This window comes from Columba livia, chromosome 2 (assembly GCF_036013475.1).
Source record: "Columba livia isolate bColLiv1 breed racing homer chromosome 2, bColLiv1.pat.W.v2, whole genome shotgun sequence".
In the NCBI taxonomy this organism is placed as follows: domain Eukaryota; kingdom Metazoa; phylum Chordata; class Aves; order Columbiformes; family Columbidae; genus Columba; species Columba livia.
Window position 1 is genome coordinate 41712601 of NC_088603.1, and position 21260 is coordinate 41733860.

The 21260-nt window shown below is 41.3% G+C and overlaps 1 protein-coding gene across 13 annotated transcripts in view; it reads left to right on the forward strand.

The window, feature by feature from the left end:
- RARB (retinoic acid receptor beta) overlaps positions 1-21260 on the forward strand; it is a 329788-nt gene that overhangs the window by 230146 nt on the left and 78382 nt on the right. Inside the window, exon 1 of one of the 13 annotated variants that reach the window (XM_005499174.4) lies at positions 6522-7604. The exons of 10 other annotated variants lie outside the window; for them this stretch is intronic. In XM_005499174.4, the coding sequence (XP_005499231.1) occupies positions 7448-7604 (157 nt within the window). In that variant the 5' untranslated portion in view covers positions 6522-7447. Of the gene's footprint in view, positions 1-6521; positions 7605-21260 lie in introns of those variants that run through there. 2 more of the 13 variants (XM_005499175.4, XM_065051590.1) reach the window with 2 other exon arrangements.

Here is a 21260-nt window from a genome sequence, read left to right on the forward strand (position 1 = left end):
TGTCTATGTTTGAATGTTACATTGGTATAACAACGCAGGGTGAGAAAGTGATCTTTCCTTTTTGAGTTGTACCTGCAACAGCACAACTGTGGGCACAGTTACTGTAGTACAAAAGGGAAATACAGATTCCCTTACCTGCTCAGTAATAGCTACACTATGATAACCTGTGTGCTTCTAAAACTGACCTTGTTAGCAAAGTTTACTTTTCAGGCTACTTCAATAAATTTACAATGATAACAGTGTTCCTGAGAGGATGTGTGCCCTCAGCTTATTCACACAGTATTGATGGCCCATCACCTACAAAAGAAAAGGGATGCCAATTTGCCAAATACTATCTCAGCTCCTGGGTAATCCTACCTCAGCTACAGCAAAAAGTCATGCATACTGTGCCCGAACAGAGTGTGCAGCTGCGTGATAAAATGAAGGTGTGATTGCTTTAGGGCAACAGGCATAGTAGAGGTTTTGGCATAATTACCAGGGGATTTCAGGTGGTGTCACCACATAGTAGTTCCTTGTCATTACCTCTGCCAGCCAGGTAGCTGTGCTGGCGCATTTTCCAGTCAATTCTTCATTGTGCCTTTAAAGATGCCCACAGGTAGAGTATTAGACTGTTCTTTCAGTGTTCAGTGTAGATTTAGGAACTAGCGAAGCAGGAATTGGATTATCATGAATACGTGTGTCAAGCTGCCAAGCTGTGGATCTATTGCAGTTTACACTAATGGCATAAACCAATCCAATCTGCATCGGGATTTATGTGACCAGAGCCCCACACAAGGGTGGTTTGGCTCTTGCTGGCCTCTGGGATCCCTCTGTATGAGTTGCCCCTGCAGTAGTGCATGAGCACAAAGTTTAAAGGCACTTTAAGTCGGTCTTAAATAGGGTTTAAGTAAGGTTTGGTCTTTCTTAGGATATATGTCTGCACTGAGCTGCAGCTCCAGTTATTCCTCAGTAACTTTTGCTACAAGAAAGTCACTAGCGCTGACTTTTTGCTAAGAGTTTGAGCTGCAATTAGTGAACCTCTAGAAATACTGTTGACTTGGTTTTTATTCTGATTTTGGTTACAACTAGGGTTGCAAGTTTTCTGTGTTTGGAACTCCATTTATTCTGCATTTTCTAGTGTTATTTATCTATACATTGTGAGACACTTTTCAGGATATCAGAACATCAGGAAATACTATCCTGTTGTTAAGTAACTTTCTATTTTTTTCCCTCACAAAAAAAAAAAGGCAGAAACAAAACAGTTACTTGAATAGCCTTTTGGAATCTCTATTTTATTTTTAATGGAGCTCTGTGCTCTTTTGCCTTCAGCCAACCATGAGCATATTGGGTATATAGGAAACTTTATTGTTAGAAGTAGTACTCTCTGCAGTTTAATATTCAATATTTCTTCTTGCTCTTCTGCTCTTTCCTACATCTTGCTTCTACTTACGTTTTATAGATCTCCCAGCCCTCATTCTCTCTGGATTATATAAGGCAACGTGTCAGTGCCATGCATGGCACTCCAGTTACCTCAGCATTTCCATTATAACTCTATGTTTTGAGGGATTTATAGGCTAGCAGTAAAAAGCTCTTTCTTGGCTAAACCTTGAAACAGCAGTTTCTGGTCATTTAAAAAGAAAACAAAATGAAACAAACTTCCCCCTCCACCCCTTGTATTTTATTTTCTGGCAACCCTTTAGCAGGGGTATTTGCACTGCAGGATCCTCCTAAACAGCAAGTGTAGATTGAGTCTGTAGCCAATTTTTAATGTAATAATGCTTTTTATATCCTTCAAAAATGCATGTCATCCCCTCTTTAAGCACATGATGTCATTGCCTCTTTGCCAACCTTTCTGGAGCCTACAGCAGTCAGCCTTTGGGGCCTCAGAGAGGTGCGGTTTGGTCTGTCTTTTCCTTTATTTGCAACATGGATCAGTTTTACAATGCTTTTTAAAAACATTTATCCTTTTTTCTCTCAAAGCCCAATAACTTACTATTTCCTTCTCTGTCATGGAGCTACAAATTTATCACAATCCAAAAAGACATTGGCTATACATGAATATCTAGAATATCAGGGCTATTACCAAAAACAAATTCGGAAAGGACATTAAATCTCATGCTTTAACACTTAAGTGATTTGCTGTTAAGGAATAGGCTATTAGAGGACCTATGGGTGAGTTATACTTTCCCAGTCACTAGGGTTTCTGGTATTTTCCTTAGGAAGATCTAGTAGCAGTCACTCTTAGAAATGGATTACTGAACTGGATACACTTCCAGTTTTATCATATAGGGCAGTTCTCTTCCTCTGGCTCTGGCCCAAAGGAGTGTAAAACACAGTGTAGATTCTAAGAAATGTGGTCGTGTGCTCAGCTTTGTGTAGATGAATTATTTTTATAGCCTTTAAGTTAAGCCATCAGCTTTAAAGGCATCTTTATGAATACATGTCCACTGATTAAAACAGACAAAAAGCTCTTATTGGTAAGTGACTGAGGCTGGTTACGTACCCAAGTTCTGGATCTGGAGCTGACTAATTCTGCTTTTCCCATCTAAAATAAAATACTACTCTGCACTGAACAGTCTTTTGCCAGTTGCTGTTGTATTTCAGACCTGAAGTGATTCTTCCTGTTACGTGCAAATCCCTGTTTCAGTCATTGCAAGCTGTGCATGGTAGCACACAGCAGTCAGAATAAAACCCTTTTTGACTTAATTTCACTGTACTTCATGTTTTTCCAGGTCATTTGTGCCATTTTGTACCAGTAATTTTACTGTTTTATTTTCTTCGGGGCAATTCTTACTCAGGATTGATACTCGTTTCCTCAGGTCTACCTCAGAGTTTTATATATTCAGCCACTCTCTTGTGACCCAGTGTTTTTCTTCCCCATAATCTTTTGACATCATTCATGTGCTTGAGACACGAGGAAAACATCCTGCAACAGTAAGAAAAATACATGTAGTGAAAGGGGATTCAGGTTTTCAGATTCGAAACTCTGTATGACCAGTTGGGAGATGGGGGGCGGGGGAGAAGGCACCAAGGCAGACAAGTACTGTTTCATATTGACATCTATTCTCAATGAAGAGGTAAAAATCAAAGCTCCTGTGCGTGAGGCAGGGTTAGTGAACTGCCAGTGATTCTCCCAGCAACTGACACAAAGGAATCTGTGAGTATCAAAGCTGAGGCAGCAAGCTTAGTGTCAGCTCTTGCCTAGGGAGTAGAAGAAAACATCACTTTGTCTCTGCTTTCACTGCTTAAACACACACATCATTCACTAGTAACCATTTACTCTGCTGTCAAAACTGTTTCAAGAGAGTGCTACATTTGATTAATAGTAAAATACATGCATTAAAAAAAAAAAGTCCTCTTCCCCCGAGGTACTTAGTTTCAGAGATTTTTTGCATGTATTTCTTAATTTTTCTATCCTATAAAAATGCCTGTTATATTCCAGGAGTACTCTGTTGCTTCTAGTAAAGTCGTTTTTATTAGAGCGCCCAGTCCACTCAGCTTAATTCTAGTTAATGCTCTCTCAGTGAAGCATATTATGGAATCCTCAGCCTCTTGTACTAACGAAAAAGTGACCAGCACAGACGTGTGCAGTACATGATTCATAGTGCTGCTTTCTGAATTGTCCAGTGGGTAATTGCAGTACAAAAACCAGAGAAACAGATGTAGACCCTAAACCTTGGCTGTAAATTTTTGTTTTATGATTATGGGTTTCGAATGTGCTATGTCACACTGACAAATGTACAGTAACACCAAAGGAAATAGATTTCTGACTTGAACTTTTGCTTTTTATTTCACTTGTGGCTAAGAATATGTTTATTGTAAAGTTTCTGCCATCACAGTATGAGAGAAAACAGATCAAAGAGGTGATGTGAAATCACAATTTCTTCGCACGGATAAAATGGAAGACATTGGAGAGCTGTTGCCTGCTCACACCTATATGGGAGCTGGGTAGGCATTTAAAATATGTGGCAATACTTAAAGTTTCATTACATTTGAATTAGAGAGCTATTAGTTATTACAATAATTATGGTTAGTCCTGATCTGAACTAGAAAATACCCAATTTTATGTATGTAGGTTTTCCTGATACTCTAAGAAAAACAATACCATACTATTTCGGAGTAAAGTATGAGATACATAAATTACTGTATTGTAGAAGTGGTATGCAAGCAAACCATTAGGCTATTTGAAGAATTTGTTAATTACATGTGGTTTTAGTAATAAGTATAAGCATTAGCACAACTATTATTCGTAATAAAACATGATGAGCTACCTGGGTCATTCAGATACAGTGAGAAAAGGCAATCTTTTTCAATTCATATGCAGTTAAGCATGACTTCCTGGCATTTATTTTCAGAAGCTGCCAGTCTACATTTTGAGGTACAATGAGCTGCTTTTATTTTTAAATACAGTTTTATAAGACTGCTAATGGGATAAACACAACTGTATTTCTGTTTGTTTGATTTTGTTTATTTTAACTCACATGGGCAATATGTTTTTCTTGGCATAAGCTTAAACTGTTCAGAGAGCCTTGGTCCACACAAAATGCTGTTTTCTTCCTAAATTGGAGACTGAAAAAACATACTGTGTTTTGTATCATCCTTTCCAGTTATTTTTGTGGCAACACATTACATATTCCAAACTTCTCATGCATCCTTTGTTGTCTGGTTAGAAAATATTGCCTTTTAATTTAGCTTTGCTACTCAAAACAAAGTTGTAGCAATGTAGCCAGCCGAGATTTTAACAAAAATTTGGCCACTTTTCCATTTGTGTTTTTAATACAGCAAACGCTTCTTACTGTGCTGAAATGGTTTAAACAAGCCTTCCCTGAAGAGTGGCTTTTTGGATAAATGTGCGTGGTGTATAATTCTTGGATTACAGAGTGTCAGGGGCTTCTTCAGCTGGAGGAGCTGGGGCTGGGGGAGGACACCCCAATGGACCAAGAAAGTCCTTAAAAAGATGCTGTTAAGCTCCAGTGGTTGTAACTCTTCTGCCTGGAGGGAAGACGGGAAGAGAAGCTGCCTGCTAGAGGGACAGCCGGCAGGGAAGGAGGCTAGAAAAGCTTTGGTTTTCATCTCTTCAAACGGATTCGCTTCCAGTTTGCAGCAGATCTTTTTGCTGCCTGCTGGTTTTCAACATGGGTATATCAGTTTCAGGGAACAAGAGGGAACAAGTGTGTGTGCTGTGTGTGGTTGGTGGCTTTTTTTTTTTTTTCCCCAAGTTCTTGAACCTGTGTGAAAAGTTTTGTTAATACAATCTGCAGGCATTGTCAGAAAGCTTTCGGTTCATCAAAGGACTTTTTGTGGAGAGGGGACACCGCATCCATTAAAGTGGCTGTGCGGAGCCAGTCTCTCAGAGCCTGTCTCTGCCCAGCATTTCTTTATGGTCACCATTTGTTTGCCATGTTTGTGCACAGTGTCCCCTGCTACGCCCGACTACCCTCTTGGGCTTTTCAGACAGTAATCTAGGGTTCTATTTTCCAGTTTCCGAACCCAAGTTAGTTTTGGGGTGGGAAACAGGCTTCTCTGTGCCATGGGAAACCTTGGTCCAGGCTAGTGCGCAGTCTGATGGGCCTGAGGTGACTTGGCTTGTTCCCTTAAAATCAACATGTGCCCAGGGTTGTTGAGCTCATGACTTTACAGTTGGGCAGACAGAGCGTTTCTACGCTGTTGTTTTTCATTTTTAAAGTGTCCATAGGAATAAGGACTAGCAGAGGGTCCTGATGGAGTCTCCTTCTGTGAGCAAGACTGTGCAGAAGGTGGTAATTTACCTAAAAAGCAGAGGGCTTCCTGCTGGCTTGATGCAAATGGTGGGCCAGCACGGTGCTGGCTGTGACATGCTGGCCACAGAGCTGGGAAGGCCTTGACACCTTCTCCTGCCTCAAGGGAGGGCTGCCGAGAGTGCGACTTCTCCGAGACCTCTGCGGGTGTTTTGGTGGGAGCACCCCCATGCCTTCAAAATGGCTGTGAGGGGGCAGCCAGGGCTGCCTGCCCTGGGGAGGGGGCAGCCGCAGTCTCCCCTCCTGGCACCCTGGGGTGGGTCCCATTCCTCACGGGCCTGCTCATGGCCTTTCTCCCCTATGAGGAGCTGAGGCTCATTAGCCCTCTGAAAGCTGATACAGCCCCTCCAGGGCCAGGCGAGCAGCCCTGGCCCCTCTCTGCTAATCAGAGACAGGCAGGACGTGCTGGCCCCTGGGCCATGGAGAAGAGGGGTTGTGTGGCTGCCTCCTGCTGCAGGGACAGGTCCTCCCAGGCGATGGTGCTTGCCAAATCTGAGCCGGCAGGGAGGCCTGGAAGCTTTGGGCTGCATGGCCGGGTTCTGCTGCAGCCATAACACACCTCTGTGTGATTTAGGAACAAGAGTATAGGGTAGCGGGGGTAGATGGAACTTGACCCCCTGCCCCAGCAGGGTCGGGCCCATGAGGTCCATCACCTCTGCTGGTGGCACTGAGCAGGGGTCCCTGCTGGCAGGCCGTGGGGCTGGGTTAGCATGAGGCTGCCCCAGAAGTTGGAGTGAAGCCTGTGTCCGTAGCTCTGTACTGGCAGATGACGGCTGTGATTTCTTGGGAGAGGAAGGGAATGTGGGGGGAAGATGGCACAGAAGTTTTAGCAAATTGAGCTGGAATTTAAAAAAAATCCTCCAGTTCCCCCTTTCTCCTCTTCATTGTTGTTTTATTGCCCTTTTTTTTTTTTTTTCCCCTCCTACTTTATTATTTTGGGTCTTTTTGCACACTGGCCTCCCCATCCACACTCGCCGTTGCCGCCCGCTCTCGGCGGCAGTGGGGCGACTCCGGCAGGGCTGGGGCCAGCATTTGCCTGCCCTGCCTGCCTCCTTGCCCTGCCTGCTTGCTTGCTTTTTTTGCAGGGCTGCTGGGAGTTGTGAAGGCGTGTGAGAATCCTGGGAGCTGGTGATGTCAGACCGCTTGGGTCATTTGAAGGTTAGCAGCCTGGGAAGGGTTCACGGAAAGTTCACTCGCATATATTAGGCAATTCAATCTTTCATTCCCTGTGACACAAGTAGTAGGAAGTGAGCTGTTCAGAGGCAGAAGGATCTATTCACGGCCGAGGGGGATCCCGAGTCCCTACCGGAGCCGTTTTATCCCGGGGAAGCGGGCGATCGGCACGGAGCGGGACGCGGCACGAACCCGGCGAGCGCCTGAGGAGCGGGACTGACTCTAAAGAAATTTTGGGGGTAAATTGATGGGAGCTAAAACTTGGAATGCGGCTCGCTTCCCCCTATCTTGCTGGATTGGCTGGGCAGCCTGGAAAATGGTAAATGATCATTTGGATCAATTACAGGCTTTTAGCTGTGTTGTCTGTCATAATTCATGATTCTGGTCTGGGAAAAAGACCAACAGCCTACGTGCCAAAAAAGGGGCAGAGTTTGATGGAGTTGGGTGTACTTTTATGTGCCATTTTCCTCCACACCTAGAGGAAAGCACTTTTGCAGGCATTCTGTGCAGGGGGAATCATGTTTGACTGTATGGATGTTCTAGCAGTGAGCCCTGCTCAGATGCTGGATTTCTACACAGCGAGTCCGTCTTCCTGCATGCTCCAGGAGAAGGCTCTCAAAGCATGCTTCAGTGGATTGGCACAAACAGAGTGGCAACACCGGCACAGTGCTCAATGTAGGTCCCAACTCTTCTTTTTTTTCCACTTTATTATTTATTATTATTATTATTTGCATGTATTTAAAAAAGAAATACTTGTAATTAAGTGCAGGGGGTAATGAGGGGTGGGGGAAGTTTTTGTGCAAAATGTGGTTTGCAAGCCTTTTTTCTGCTTTTGGCAAGAAAGGAAAAAGGAAAAAAACACTGGGCTGCTTTCTGTTTATCCCCTCTCATGTAGCATATTGATCCTAAGAGCAGTTGGGTAGCCAAGCAGGGACTCACAAAATTATAATATAATATAATATAGCAAGTACTTGCAAAACACCAGCTAGTGAAGGGTGAATTTACATAACACCTCTGTAGTAGTTTTGTTCTTTGCTCCCTTAATCTATTTTGTACCATGTTTGGTAATCTGGATGTATGTTGTCTCAAAGTGCGTTTTAGCAGAGCAGCCAAGCAATTAAAATGCTATTCCATACAGTTCTTGCAAAGGCGCAGAATTTGCATTCCAAAACTCAGACAGTAGTTTTAAGTTTCCTGAGAAAAGGCAATATTTCTTTGTACTGACCTTGCTGCCACCTTTCTTCTTCACTTTGTTGCTCTAAGAAGTTGCTGTTTTGCTAGAAAACTACTTACTGTGAACACCCTTTGAGTTTAACCATCAATTATTTCTATACCTTGAGATTCAGGCAGCATCGCATGGGTAGCGGAAGAGGGAGAGTTAGTGGTAGGACACTTCAGAAAATGTATTATTATGTGATAGGGTCCTGATTTGTTACTGAAACACATAGATGGTAAACAATGGCAGCATTTTAACACCACAGTTTCAAGTTTGAGAAATGACAAGAAGTGCCAGAAAGCATCACCTTATACTCTGCATGAAAGCTTGCAGGATGCTTCACTGCTTTGACAGTGATTTAGATAAATGACTTGGCTATCTATCAAAATGTTTTTAGCAGGCTCTAGGGCACTTCAGTGCACCATTAACCGTTTAATTCTGTTTGAAATTTTTGTTTTGCGGTATGTTAAAAAGTTACCTAGGAATTAGAACAGTTCTCCTTCTGATACAGTATATCTCGAAAGGGTGGAGGGGGGAATTGAAAAATAAATTTTAAAAAGTTTGGTGAAATAGTGTGTTTTTCACTTTGCTCAGAAGTTTTCAGTCACCACATAACCTTTGTGTGGGTTGAGTAATGAAAACAGAATTGTAAAAATCACTGACTACCAGCCTACATCACTGCAAATATTTTGATGCCCCTGCAATTAAAATTAGACTGTGAAGTTCAGCGTGGGATGTTTATTTTATCTGTGCTGTTTCCAAAATGCTTCAAACAAGATATGAAAAAAGCTTTTACTTTAAGATAATGTTACAAGCTACAGGAGAGCTTCAGTTAGGGGAAGGGGGAGGAAAAAAAAACAGATGTTTTACCAAAAATGTGTTTTCCTCTTTCCATGGTTTAGACTTCAGTATAACTTCAGCAGTGATATTGCAGAAACTAGGAATTACATAAACTTTCGTGGAGTAGGAGGCATATGCTGTGGTTAAAAGCTTACATTCACAACATATTCTTTAAATAACTTCTGGTTTAAAAATGTTCTGCTCATTCTCTTGTATGTTGTTAATACCTAGAAGCAGGATTCTTAAAAACAAAATACATGGTGTTTGTTCTTCGGCAAGTTAAACACAGGATTACCCTTATCAGAATGGAATGAGTGGTAAATATGTCATTTGCCTAGGGCCTGTGATAAGAGACAAGTCTTGATAACAGCAAAGTTTAGCTAATCAAAGAAACACATATTAACAAGAGTAAATAAAAAAAAAAAAAACAACGGGAAAATGCATTCAGGAATCCAGTCTCATAACTCTGTAAGAGGTAGGATTAGTCTTCGCTGCATGGGAATTTAAAATCTGGCCAGAACCTGAATCATAATACAGTGGCTGTAATTTGAACTGTGAAAGTTAATGGTATAGAAATGTGGAAAAGCTGTTTAGTTAGGGTCCAAATGAAGAATTCCGTTTGATTTCTAGAGCAAGTTTTGTTTTTCATTTTAAAGAAAGAGTAAGGACTTTGTGTGTTGGTTAATATGTGTAAATAGATTATAAAGTACTAAAATTCTCTCAACATCTAAGATTTTTTTCTTGCATCTCATGAAAATAATGACAAAACCAGAATTTTTGTGGTCCAGAAATCTTTAAATGGTTTAAAGTTTGTTCTGGTGGTTATAAATACAAAGATAACAATGTTTAACTCTATCCTCAAGTGTTTCCTCCTTCTCCATTTTTATGAAGACCTCTGTGATTTAATGGAATGCAATCATAGCTAAATTTTGAAATTATTAGACGTGTAACAGACAGGCTTTTTGGTCTAGTTTGCTGTTTTATTTTTGGCTCAGCCATAAAAGGAGTACACCTGCAGCCATTGCTTCAGGCCTTAGAAATATTGCTTTGATAGAGACGTGATTGTAGAGTAAAAGGTAAATGGTTGTTGAGGGAATAACACATGGATAGTGCAGACTCTGAACGGGGTAGTAACAATCCCAGGCAGCATCAGGGTTTTGACTGAAACGCTGGCAAAATTGGCCATTGCAGGGGTTAGGGCAGAGTGCTGTAGGTCTCCAACTTCAGCACATCTTCAGCACGTTAATCCTATTACGATTCACTAAGCAAGCGCGCTCCTGCAGCATCATGAATTTTCTAGTCCACAAGGGCCTGCAAAGTAAAAATAGAGGGTAAGGCACAGCCCAAACATGACCTTAACTTGTGTGGTATTTTTTTCTTCCCTCCCTTGTGGGAGGAAAAACCTGCCACAGGTTGCAACCCAAACGTTAGCCACTGTGTATGTGTTGCGAGCACACAAAAAATACCAGATTTTGCGCTCGTATATGTTTGTTTTGTGTGGTATTAGTTATATTGTTATAAGTTTTAAAAAAGTATTTATTTGCAAAGAAAATGGTGGACTCAGAAATAAGAGCGGAATCGACTGTACTTTTAATCGTGAGTTATTCTTTTTCTCATGAGATAAAAATCAGGTCAGCGTAATCAAATTAGACAAGAATAGTTCTTAAGGGGAAGAAAGTTTAGATGGCAAGAATGAGTAATTTGTACTTTTCTAAGCAAGGTAAAATCTCTGCTCCCTCGTAGTGCGGCGACAACAATTACTGAGAGAAAATGAGTAACTTTTGGTGAAATGTGAGCTAACTAAATACTGCAGAAGTGAGAACTGGAACTGCACAGGCCCTGAGAGAGAAAGAGCGACGAGAAATGGCCGTTTTCCTTTGGCCTTTAAAAAAGCCTCTTAAACAAAACAAAACAAAAGTCTTAGTTAATTAAACAGGCAAAAACCCAAATGAGCAGGCCTAAAACAAGAGTAAGCTTGTTTGGCAGTATGTAGTGTTTCAGCTAATTATATCAAGTAGAAGACTACTGCCTACTGCATTTCATTGGGTTTAGAAGAACAAGAAATTCGACGAAGGCAGATATTATAGATATGGCAGGAGAACATAACAGGATGTTGAGGCTCTTGTAGTGTACATTTCTTATTTCGATTTGGTGGGAAGTGTTTGTCCAGAGAAGGACCTAAGAGGTGTTAACTTCCAGAAGGTTTGTGAAGATGGGACTCCAGAAGGCATGCATTTTCCTTCTGAATTCTGGATTACTGCGATTTTTGGGTCAGGTTCTTGTTCCCTGCAAACACTGGAAATACTGGAAACATCTGTGCCCAACAGAAAAAAGCTCAGTACTTTATTTTCTTTCATCTTTCTGAACTTAAAAACAAACATTTTGAAGTGAAGGACTTGTAATCTGCATTCCCAAGTATCAGATTGCTGCAGGTGTGTTTGCTAGTGCCCAGAAGGCAAGATCTGTTTGAACCAGGTTATTTTCTTTAAAGTTCATCTATAAACTTTACAGCTAAATCACTAGGACTGATTTGCTTAAGGATACAGCCTTTATTTAAAGTTTTATACTTGGAGATTAATGCCCTGAAATATGTGACGAAAAATGTTTGTTTCTAATCCCCCTCATTCAAAAAAAAAAAAAAAAATGCGCAGGGCTATTTTTTCTCTCAAGTTAATTGAAACAAGAATAATTATTCTCTACGTAGACTCTGATACTGTGAGACTGATTCAGCTGCTAGCACAGGAAAACTAATGGATGTGCACCACTGTCAAAAACTCCTGCAGACAGAAATGATGGGAGGCGTTCGCTGGTGAAGTTGGGGTGGGATAAGCCTGGAGGAAAAGCAATGTATCTTTGGGTGACTCCCCACTTGCCTAATGAGTCTCTGCAGGAAAGGTGCAACTTGTCAGAACAAAGCCAGGCTGGCCGGCGCTGCCTCGGAGAGGGTTACGGCGAAGTGAAGGAGTTGAAAGAGAGAGATAATGTTTCAGACAGCGAAGTTCGTTATCCTCACATCCAGTTAAATCCCCACTTACTGCTGAGCCCGTCTCCGTTAACCATGTGTGTGTCCCGCGGAGCGAGGTGCCCCGGTCGGTGGATTACGCTTCCACCTCCCCTAAGCACCCCAAGCGACTGCTTTTTCTCAGGTCTAATTTACACACTGCCCTTTATGCGGCCGATGAAGTGCGGCTGTGTTACCCGGCCAGCATTTAGATTTGGGAGAGGGGCTGTGAAAGGAACATTGTGCTGGGAAGGCCCGCTGTCTGCCGCCGTCGACCGTGCCGTGCCCCGTCCTGTAGAGACCTCAAAAGCAGAGCACAGTGCAATGAGTTCCAGATCTGTTTGGCCATGGGGACCGGCGCTGGTGTGCGTGCGAGTGGCGGGAGCATCCCTCTCATCCCTCTCCCCCTCACAGGTTCTGCCTGGGGGGCTGGCAGCAGCCTCCCAGCAGCCGATTTACAGGGGCGGGCGGCTGGGGCCAAATTAGCTGTGGTTTTAAAGGGCTCTCCAGAGCTTTGCTAGGCTGTAGCACACAGCCCCATGAGGAAGGATATCAGTTGATGTATGAAATGGCCAAGGAGCTTCAGTAAATAGACTTTACCCTTCAAATCCAGAGGTCCTGGCAGCGGCTGTGTGGGAGGGTGGGGTTGTACTTTTCCCCTTCCTGTACTTGGACACTTTTGATTATCCAGACTTTCTGGGACTGAGCAGGGCTGCCTAATAACAAAGCCTGCATAATATAATTGCCTAAATAGGCCTATTGTGCTTTTCAAGTCACTGTGCTGTGAAATCTTTCAACTTTTTTTTTGCTGAAAATATTGCATCTAATGTTTAGATGGCTTAGTGGCCGCGACAAGGGGCAGATCCTTTTCCCTCCTTTCTCATTGCTGCATGGTTGAGAAGCTGATTATATTCCTGCCCCCTATTGATGTTTACCCCTTTTGGGAAGCAAATATTTTAGCCCCTTCTGGCAGGGTAAACTGCCAAAAGTAATAGGCCTGGAAATACAAAGCTATGATTGATTTTGACCTTTGCTCACATGCATGAAGTCTGTCCCCATGCAGTGTGACCCATGCCACTTCTTGCTGAAACCTAAGCCCTTTCAAACCAAATGGAGCCATGAAAATACAAGCCGCAGAATGCTCAAAACTGTTCTGAAGTAACAGAATAATAATTTTCTCTGTACTGCAAGAAAAAGTATAGGCAGGAGGGTAGCAAACCTGCATTTTCTAGCAGGCACACCAAGAGGAATGTCTTTCGTTTGCTGCTGCCTTTTTATGAGAACCATATTCTAGGTACAAAATAAACTGGTATTGTTTGGGAATGATTCTTCTGTGTAGTTTTTTGGTCACAGTAATCTTAGCTGTTCCTCCTAATTGTAATTAGGAGACAACTTCCATCCAAAAATGTGGATTTTAAACTGTCTTTTAAAAATAATCTGAGGTCTGGGATTTTATTAATCTGTTGTTGCATGAGCAGATGTGTTTCAAAAGTTAAGAATGTCAGAAACAGTAGCCTAAACTTAGCATCCTAAATCCACATTTCATGGCTTCATTTCCAAATATGCTGAGCATCTAGGAGCTCCCTCAGCACTTTTAAAAACAGTTCACATTTTTAAGTGACCAAATATTATTTAGACCCTTATATAATATTAAAATTTTATAAAGGACTTTCCCACTTCCACTAAACTGTATGAAAAAGTAATTCAATGACAGACTTCACAGCATTAGTGGTGGAAATAGAGACACTTCTAAGACAAAGTGGGATTTGTTTATAGAAACATATTACTCTCTTTCTATAAATTTACAAGTCAAGCGAGGTTTTTTCCCCCTGTATTTTTTCTGACTCTCACATTTCTCCGATTCTCTGTGTGCTTCCTCACATTAAAGTCTGCTCATCAGATATTAATCTGAGACAGTTTCGACCTTGTCATATATATATTAATAGCTAGATTATCTTCTTCATATACTCACTCATCATTAGCAGCTGCTCAGGATTGTTTTCCCAGTGACAGCGGATTAATATGACTGTGGTCACTGTGCATTTTGCTGAAGCGGGGGGGGGAGTGAGGAGGGGGAAATTCAGCTTCCTTCAGCTCATTTTAGTAATCTGAATAGGAGCGAAGAACTTGCATCATGTGACGGGGCCGCTCACCAGCATGGGGTCCCTGTGTGAGAACCTCCCTTGTACATGACAATCTGATAAGGATATCATGTGGTTTAGAAACACGTTCCCACAATGTTCATTTCTTTGTCCCTTTTATTTGGGAGTGGGTAGGGAAAAAACTTTTAACAAACTAATGCCAGCCGTTATATAACTGACCCCACTTTCTTTGAGCATTTTGTTTGAGCCTTACAGCTTCTTCAAATACTTTTGTTAAGAGAGATGGAAATATAATCCAGCAAGTCTGTGTAAAGAATCCTAGACACAGAGTATATAATATCCCTTCTGTTCTCCTTGGACAAGGTGATTTTTCTTTCCCCTGCTTATACCATATATAAACTGAATATTATAAAACTATGTAAGTTAAGTTATACACATGCGAGCAACGCTTGTATAGGTTTAATAGGTTAACGCTTGAATGAGTATTTATAAATTCTCAGGGTGCTCTGGATCTTCACTTCTAAGGACAAGATGTTAAAGTCCATCCATAGTTTGGAGGGATTTCCGTTTTATGCACTTTCAGTGACTTACATATTATCCTCTAAGTGCGTCCCCTAAGAAAAAGAACAGAGAAATGTCTCATAACAAAGAATTTTTTTAGCTCTGCTTAGTTTCTTTTAATGGTTTGGAGGATCTTTTTCCATTGAACCACAATATTTTTCTCTAGGCTCATGTATTTTTAGAAAGGTTCTTTGAACAATAAAATGACACTTTAAGTGTATACTTTTTTTTTTGTCTTTTAGAGCCTTATCTGGCGAAGCACTTAAATGCACTCAGCCCTCCACCCTTGATTTCAGTAAGAGTTTTAGACACAGAGTGGTCATATGAGTGAGTCTTCAGTGTATTTACGTACCAGTACTTTATGAAATACCAGTAAAAGCTGAATATTCAGCACAGTGAATATCCAACATTTATTTTCCTCTTAGAAAGAAGGATCATTCTCCTTTTAGAGAGATTACAGCAGAGGTGTGGAGCAATTAAACAAGTTGCCTGGTGTTGCACATACCGGAGAAAGCTGCCACAATTTGATTTAACTCAGATTTCCTTCAGTGGGTGCTTCAGTCCTAGGAAACCATTTGTGCCTCTAAGACACAAACAGTGGAAGGAATGGTTCAATTAAAAAAAGATGAATAAAATAAAGAAGTTTTATTAATCTGAACAGAACTTGTAGTGAGTTCCTGAACTGGCCATTACAGTGTTCTTCTGTGCCAAGCTGCCTGGTGGTGCAGCAGTATATCGTATAGAGATGTGTGTTTCTCTTTTTCTATGAGACTTCCATGTCATCTTCCAGTCTTCTACCAGAATCACTCCTCTGTCAGCTGGTGGCAGGTACCAAGAAGATTCCCAGGTTCCTTCATGAGAAGTGGATGTAGCAGCAGTTGGAGTTGATTTAAATGTGTCCCTTGTTCACTAAAATACCCCTCTGGAACGGAGGTGTTGAGGCACAGCGCAGCGGTACCCCGGCTTTTAGGGGTCTGGGAGCCTCCTGCCCCCAGCACCGTGGCTCAGGGGCTGGCCTCTGCTGTCGTCTCTCGCCATCTCCTAACCACCTCTTTAATCCCTCATCTTGTACCCCAAAACCTACTGTAAGGACCAGTGTCGCCTTTCTTTCCAAGACTGAACATTCGCTCGCACAGGAAGAAAACGGAGTTGGAAAACTGTGTCACAGTGCCATCTGGTGATACCTGCCCAGACCGTATGGTTGGCAAGGGCTGGATGCTTTCCCCAGGACCCTGGCTCAGGCGCAGAGAAATGCCTGTGCCCTCCGAAGTTGACTCTCTGTCTTTTTTTTTCCACCACAACTCCATGGGTCACTTTAATCAAAGATCCCATCTACTCTACAAACCTTCTTTTCCTAGCGGAGAGCACTGAGCCAGCAATCTGCGTTTTTGGCTTGAGGCACAAGTCAAAGGCCTGGCTAAAAAAGTCATGCATGTGTGACCTTTTTTATTGTTAAGATCAGGTCCTGAGGGGGAGTTCTGTTTGTTTTTAAGCAGTTGTTCATACTTCTGCCTCTCAACTTTCAGTCTGAGGAGGTTTTTCTTTTTTCCCCCCTATCTTTTAGAGTATTTGTTTGCATTGCTTCATTGTTTGGGTTTACTCTTTTCATTCATTTGAGGAAGATGTTTTACTAGTTACTGGATCAGGGTATATGTCAGCTCCTCCTTAGTGGCTGCCCGGAAAGTCTCAGAGACCTGTCTTTCTTAAAGATCCTTCTGTTTTGACCCCACAATTTGAAGTAAAGATGTAAAATACAGAACAAATAGCAAATCACCTATGTCTTTCAGATATTTGTGCAAAGTGTCTTTAATGAGGGGAGCTAACAGAAGGACATATTTTTCCCCAAGTCGTTATCCCCTGGTGTACCTCAGCCTTCCTCTCTCTGTTTGGAGAGCACATACTACCTGTGTTTTTTCTAGCTGCACATATCATCCCATGCTATGTAGGTTAGGAATGTGAACTGCTCGTCTTTCTGTGCTTTGCATGTATTGCCACATTCACTGCTCCGAGACCACGCCAAGAAGGATCCATTATCTCTCCGAAGTTTTGAAACTAAGCCTTCGGCTGCCTGGAAGAAGTCAGAGCGGACTCACATCCTTAGGTGTTTTTTTGGTTTTGTGTTTATTGTTTTGTTGTTTTAGGTTCCTTTTTATTTATTTATTTATTTATTTTCTCCTCCTTATCTGAATCCTTTTCTTTCCTCTGTGTTTTGGAGAGGTCCTGCAAGGCTTCATGGTTGAAGCCCAAGCTGTGTGTTAGGAAGCACTTGCATGTCTGGAGGCGGTTTGGGAAAATAGCTATTCCCCTCTCTCTGAAATGGAGTCCCATATAAAGGCTGCAATTGTTCACAGGGGCTGTTTCCACCTTTACCAAAATGTGAAAGCAGAGCTTAGTTACAGCATGATATACTGACGCTGCCCAGTAATACTGAGTTTGTTATGCTTTTCCTAACCTTGATTTCTGTGCAGAACAAGAAAATACTCTGACGAAAAGAGGTGAGGAAGGAATGACGCAATTAAATGAGATTAAATCAGAGTATCAGTTTCCCTGGAGCACGTATTTGGCTTTTTACCAACAATCTTTTCCCCGTTTTTCAAATAAACACATATTTTCACATGATAACTCTATTTGAAATATTAATGCTTCCAGGGCTGCGTTACCTTTGTTTCTTCATCAAAGTCCGTTACTATGAAAAGGCTGCTGTTCCTTAGGCTGTTTCAGCTTCAAAAGAATTTTAAGGCCTGGTCTATTGGAAAGCTTGGGGGTATAATTAGTGAAAATGGAAATAGATGCAAGAGAAATTTAGTTCCTGATGTTTTAATTTAGTGTAGTACTGCCATGTGTTGTTGAAGAGGATTTTTAAAGGCAAACATAATTATTTCATTATGGTCTTCAGAATGCTTTCATTGGTCTTAATGACAAGAAGCTGCATAAGGAGTCATACATTTTAATTAGACCTTCTTATATTTACATCAGATAAATAACAAATAATTGATGAAAAACAAGTCTTCTGAATGGATGGTTTCACACAGAGCTCTGGTTACAGTTTAATGATAAAACATTTCTCTTATTGCTTTGCATTTTAATTATCTAGAATTATTACTCTAGCAGAGATCTCAAAATACTGTTATTTCTATGCATTTCATTAGATTCACAACTAATTTATAAGAATCTGAAGCTAAGAGAAAAGGTATTTTTCAGCATATATCTCTTACAATTAGTTTCCAGCTTCATTAATTTCATTTTGCTTTCATTTCTTACATTTAGATACCTTTTTTTTGGTGGTAGACTCTCTATTAAAAGTTTGTGGGAAGAGAGGTCAGACCTTTTCCTATGTCTTCAATTCCTTATAGGGGAACAAGTCCTGCCATTGTTAACAACCCAAAACTCCTGTAGAGTTTAAGGAGTGAGTATGGAATTGTAGGGCTGGTAGTGGAGTTTTCTAAGGAAAATTAGGTGACTCTCACCAGCTAAGTTGAAAGTTGTATTCCTAAACCCTTTAATTTACTTTGAAAATCTTACCAATACCCTTTTGTAATTGTGTGTATGCTTGCAAGTGTGTTAACAATAGCTCTATTTTTTAATTTTCTTTACCCTTTTATTGGAGGCTTTATAATGCCAGGAGAAATTATTTTCGGGTTTTGCTACTTGCAAGAGTCTTTTATGTTTGCAAGCTCTCCAGCCTTTCATTTTTGTAACAAAACATATTTCACATGATTCATTCCTGAGAGTATACAGAACGCTAATTGTTGTTATTGATTTTAAATTTTGCAACCATTACAAGTACCCAGATGAGTGGCAGATAAAGAGTAATAATCCATGGAGTTCTGGAAGTGTTTCATGTTTGTCTGTAGTACTTTATGTGATCAATAGTAACTGCCCCATTGAAACTAACTGCTGTATCAAATAACAGTAAATCAAATGAATGTACTTACAGATTATTTATTGAAAGCTTTAATTGTTCACTGGGGCCCTGCTTATCTCAGGAAACAATAGAAGGCAGTGAGCAGGCAAGCTGGTTTGCAAATGCCAGGGGTGCCGTGAAACATCGGGGTGTCCCCTGTGCTTGGATGGTGTGAGAGCTTTCCAAAGTGTACCCCTGTCCCAATGGGATGGCCCATGCTCTGGGATGGCCTGTGAGGGTTGATCTTAGGGTAGATTGCTCAGAGGTGAGTTTTCTCAGAGAGCATCTCTTGAGTTCACAGGTTACGATGTTTTAAGTCATTATTTTTATAGATTTTCATCTTTGGATGTCAAACACGTTGTATCTGGTGGATTAAAGCGTAAAAAGAGGGCTAATAAGACTTCCCAAAAATTCCAAGAGGTCTGTGTAACGAGAGACAAAGCAGGATCAGACCTTAGGAAGTGAGGGAAAGTACACTAAGCTTATTCTGTGGAAAGCTTACCTAGGTGTATCACAGTTTGGGGCAATTAGGTTCTGCTCTACAGTTGTCGGACTTGTACGAATACTAGAAAAGTAAAAGCAGTGATTTCTAACTAACAACCCCATGCCATTATATTTTACCAATGCCTTAAAATGCCTGCTTTACCTTGTCGCAGTCACTCCATGAAGTACTAATGCCACAGGTTGGAGCTTTTCTGGACCTTAAAGTGAAATGGATAGCCTTACAGACAGTTTCACTACTGTCCACAATTTTTTTTAATACCCTCGGTGTGTTGTTGATAATACTTTGCTGTGGCTTCAGAATCCCTTTGATATCAGCAGAGGCACTAAAGCTGTCCTTCAGCAAATTCTGGAAGATGGCACTGAAAGAATTTCGGTTTAATAACGGATCTTTCCAACCGTGACAACTGGAAAAGCATTTGTAAAAATGAGCTTAATTTCTACGGAAAATGATGGCGCAAATCTCTCAGACATGGCTGGAAAAGTCTGTAGGGTTTTTTTCCACAAAAAAAAAAAAAAAGGATGATTTGTGAAACGTACTTATATGCCTGTATGTAATGTTGGATAATCATAACAGAAGCCTTTTCAAATTATTAAAGCACAGTAGCCAGAGCTCTTCTAGAATTGAATCTCACTTGAAAAAAAGCCACTTCCTTTCTCAAAGCATAAGCTTTGCCTTAAGTTTCTTGGGATATCAGGTGTCAGGACTGAATGTTGCTTATACAGCTCTTTTGAAATAAAGTACTTCCTTTTTGCTGTATTGTATATAGAGTACGGTTGACGTTTCTCCTGTTTAAGGATGGGATGTTGCAGTGGAAAAAAAACCAGAAAACAAGCCAACAGTTGAAGGTAGATATTGGATAAGAATACCAGGTGACTAGGAAATACTGTTAACACGTGTTCGCCTACAGAACAGCATGTGCGTATTTTTTCTCTTCTGAGAATGGTACTGGCAGACAAGACATACAGGTAAAATTATGAGCATTCTCACTTTGAGGGTTTAATAGGAAAATCCACTGCAGGCCAAGAATAGCAGAACAGAATATTGGAAAACGTGCTCTCCAGTCACAGTACTCATCTTGTCTCCACTCTTTTGTGGATGTCTCGTTTTATTGATCCTCGGTCTCCAGGCAGAGAGCAGAGGTGCACTCGGAGCCACCGTTGCAGCGTTGCTACCGCTTGGCTCTCGGACGTCGAGCTCCTTCCAAGCTCTCAGCTTCTGCTGCATCTACTGGAAGGGGCAGAGGGATGATTGCTAGGTTAACCACACCAGCAGAAGTTAAAATGCGCCTATAAAAAGTTTGAAATATGTATACATAAAATATGTAAACTCAGTGACAAGGACTCTGAATTACAAGGAGAGGAAGCCTGGTAGTGTCTTAGTTTTTCATGGTACCTTGCCCACTGTGTTATCATCTTTTGTCTGGCAGGTATCCAATTCAAATATTGAAATTCTGCTCAGGCAAGCATTGTGGCTTGATAAACTGTGTATTTTTTTTGCTCCCTCAAAAGATATTGGCGATGCTCAGTTCTTAAATATTCTTAAACAAACTTGAATTTCTTACGTTAGCATCAGAAATGTTGAGGTGAGTTTATTTTAGTAGTCCGCTGTCCTGGTCTGGCATGCTGAGGGCAAGAAGGAAAAGAGAGTTTGCCCCTGTTTTAATCTCAGATGTTGCAAATGTACGTGTGCTGCAGGACGTCAGAAATGTTACGTTTTGGTCTGACTGCCCTTCTGGTTGCAGATAAGCTGAAGTGATGAAAGCCATTTTTTCCTGTTATTATGTCACATCTAAATGGAAATACAGTATTGTTTTAATTATACCCCCACAGTTGCAGCAGTGCAGCAATGTGTGTGCAATTAGACTAGTGTAAAGCATAGTCTTAACGCTTACTCGGGAAGTAAGTCATGCAGATGTAAAACATCTATATACAAGTAGGGTTAACCCCAGAGGTTCGCTGTGATAACATTGGGGACATGAGAGATGTTTTTCTGGGATATCTGCTCCATTTAAGAAGCTACCTTTGCTTCTCCCAGTCCATGTGCTGCCCTGTCCCCAGCTCCACTGTGGGGTGAAACCTTACTCAATAAAGAGATAACTAAAGAGATAAAGCTTCATGGTTGTCTTTTGTCTTGTAAAAAAGGCGAGTGGCTCGTGACAGGGGCTGTCAAAGAAAATAAGGAGTTAGAAGACCTCCTTTTCTA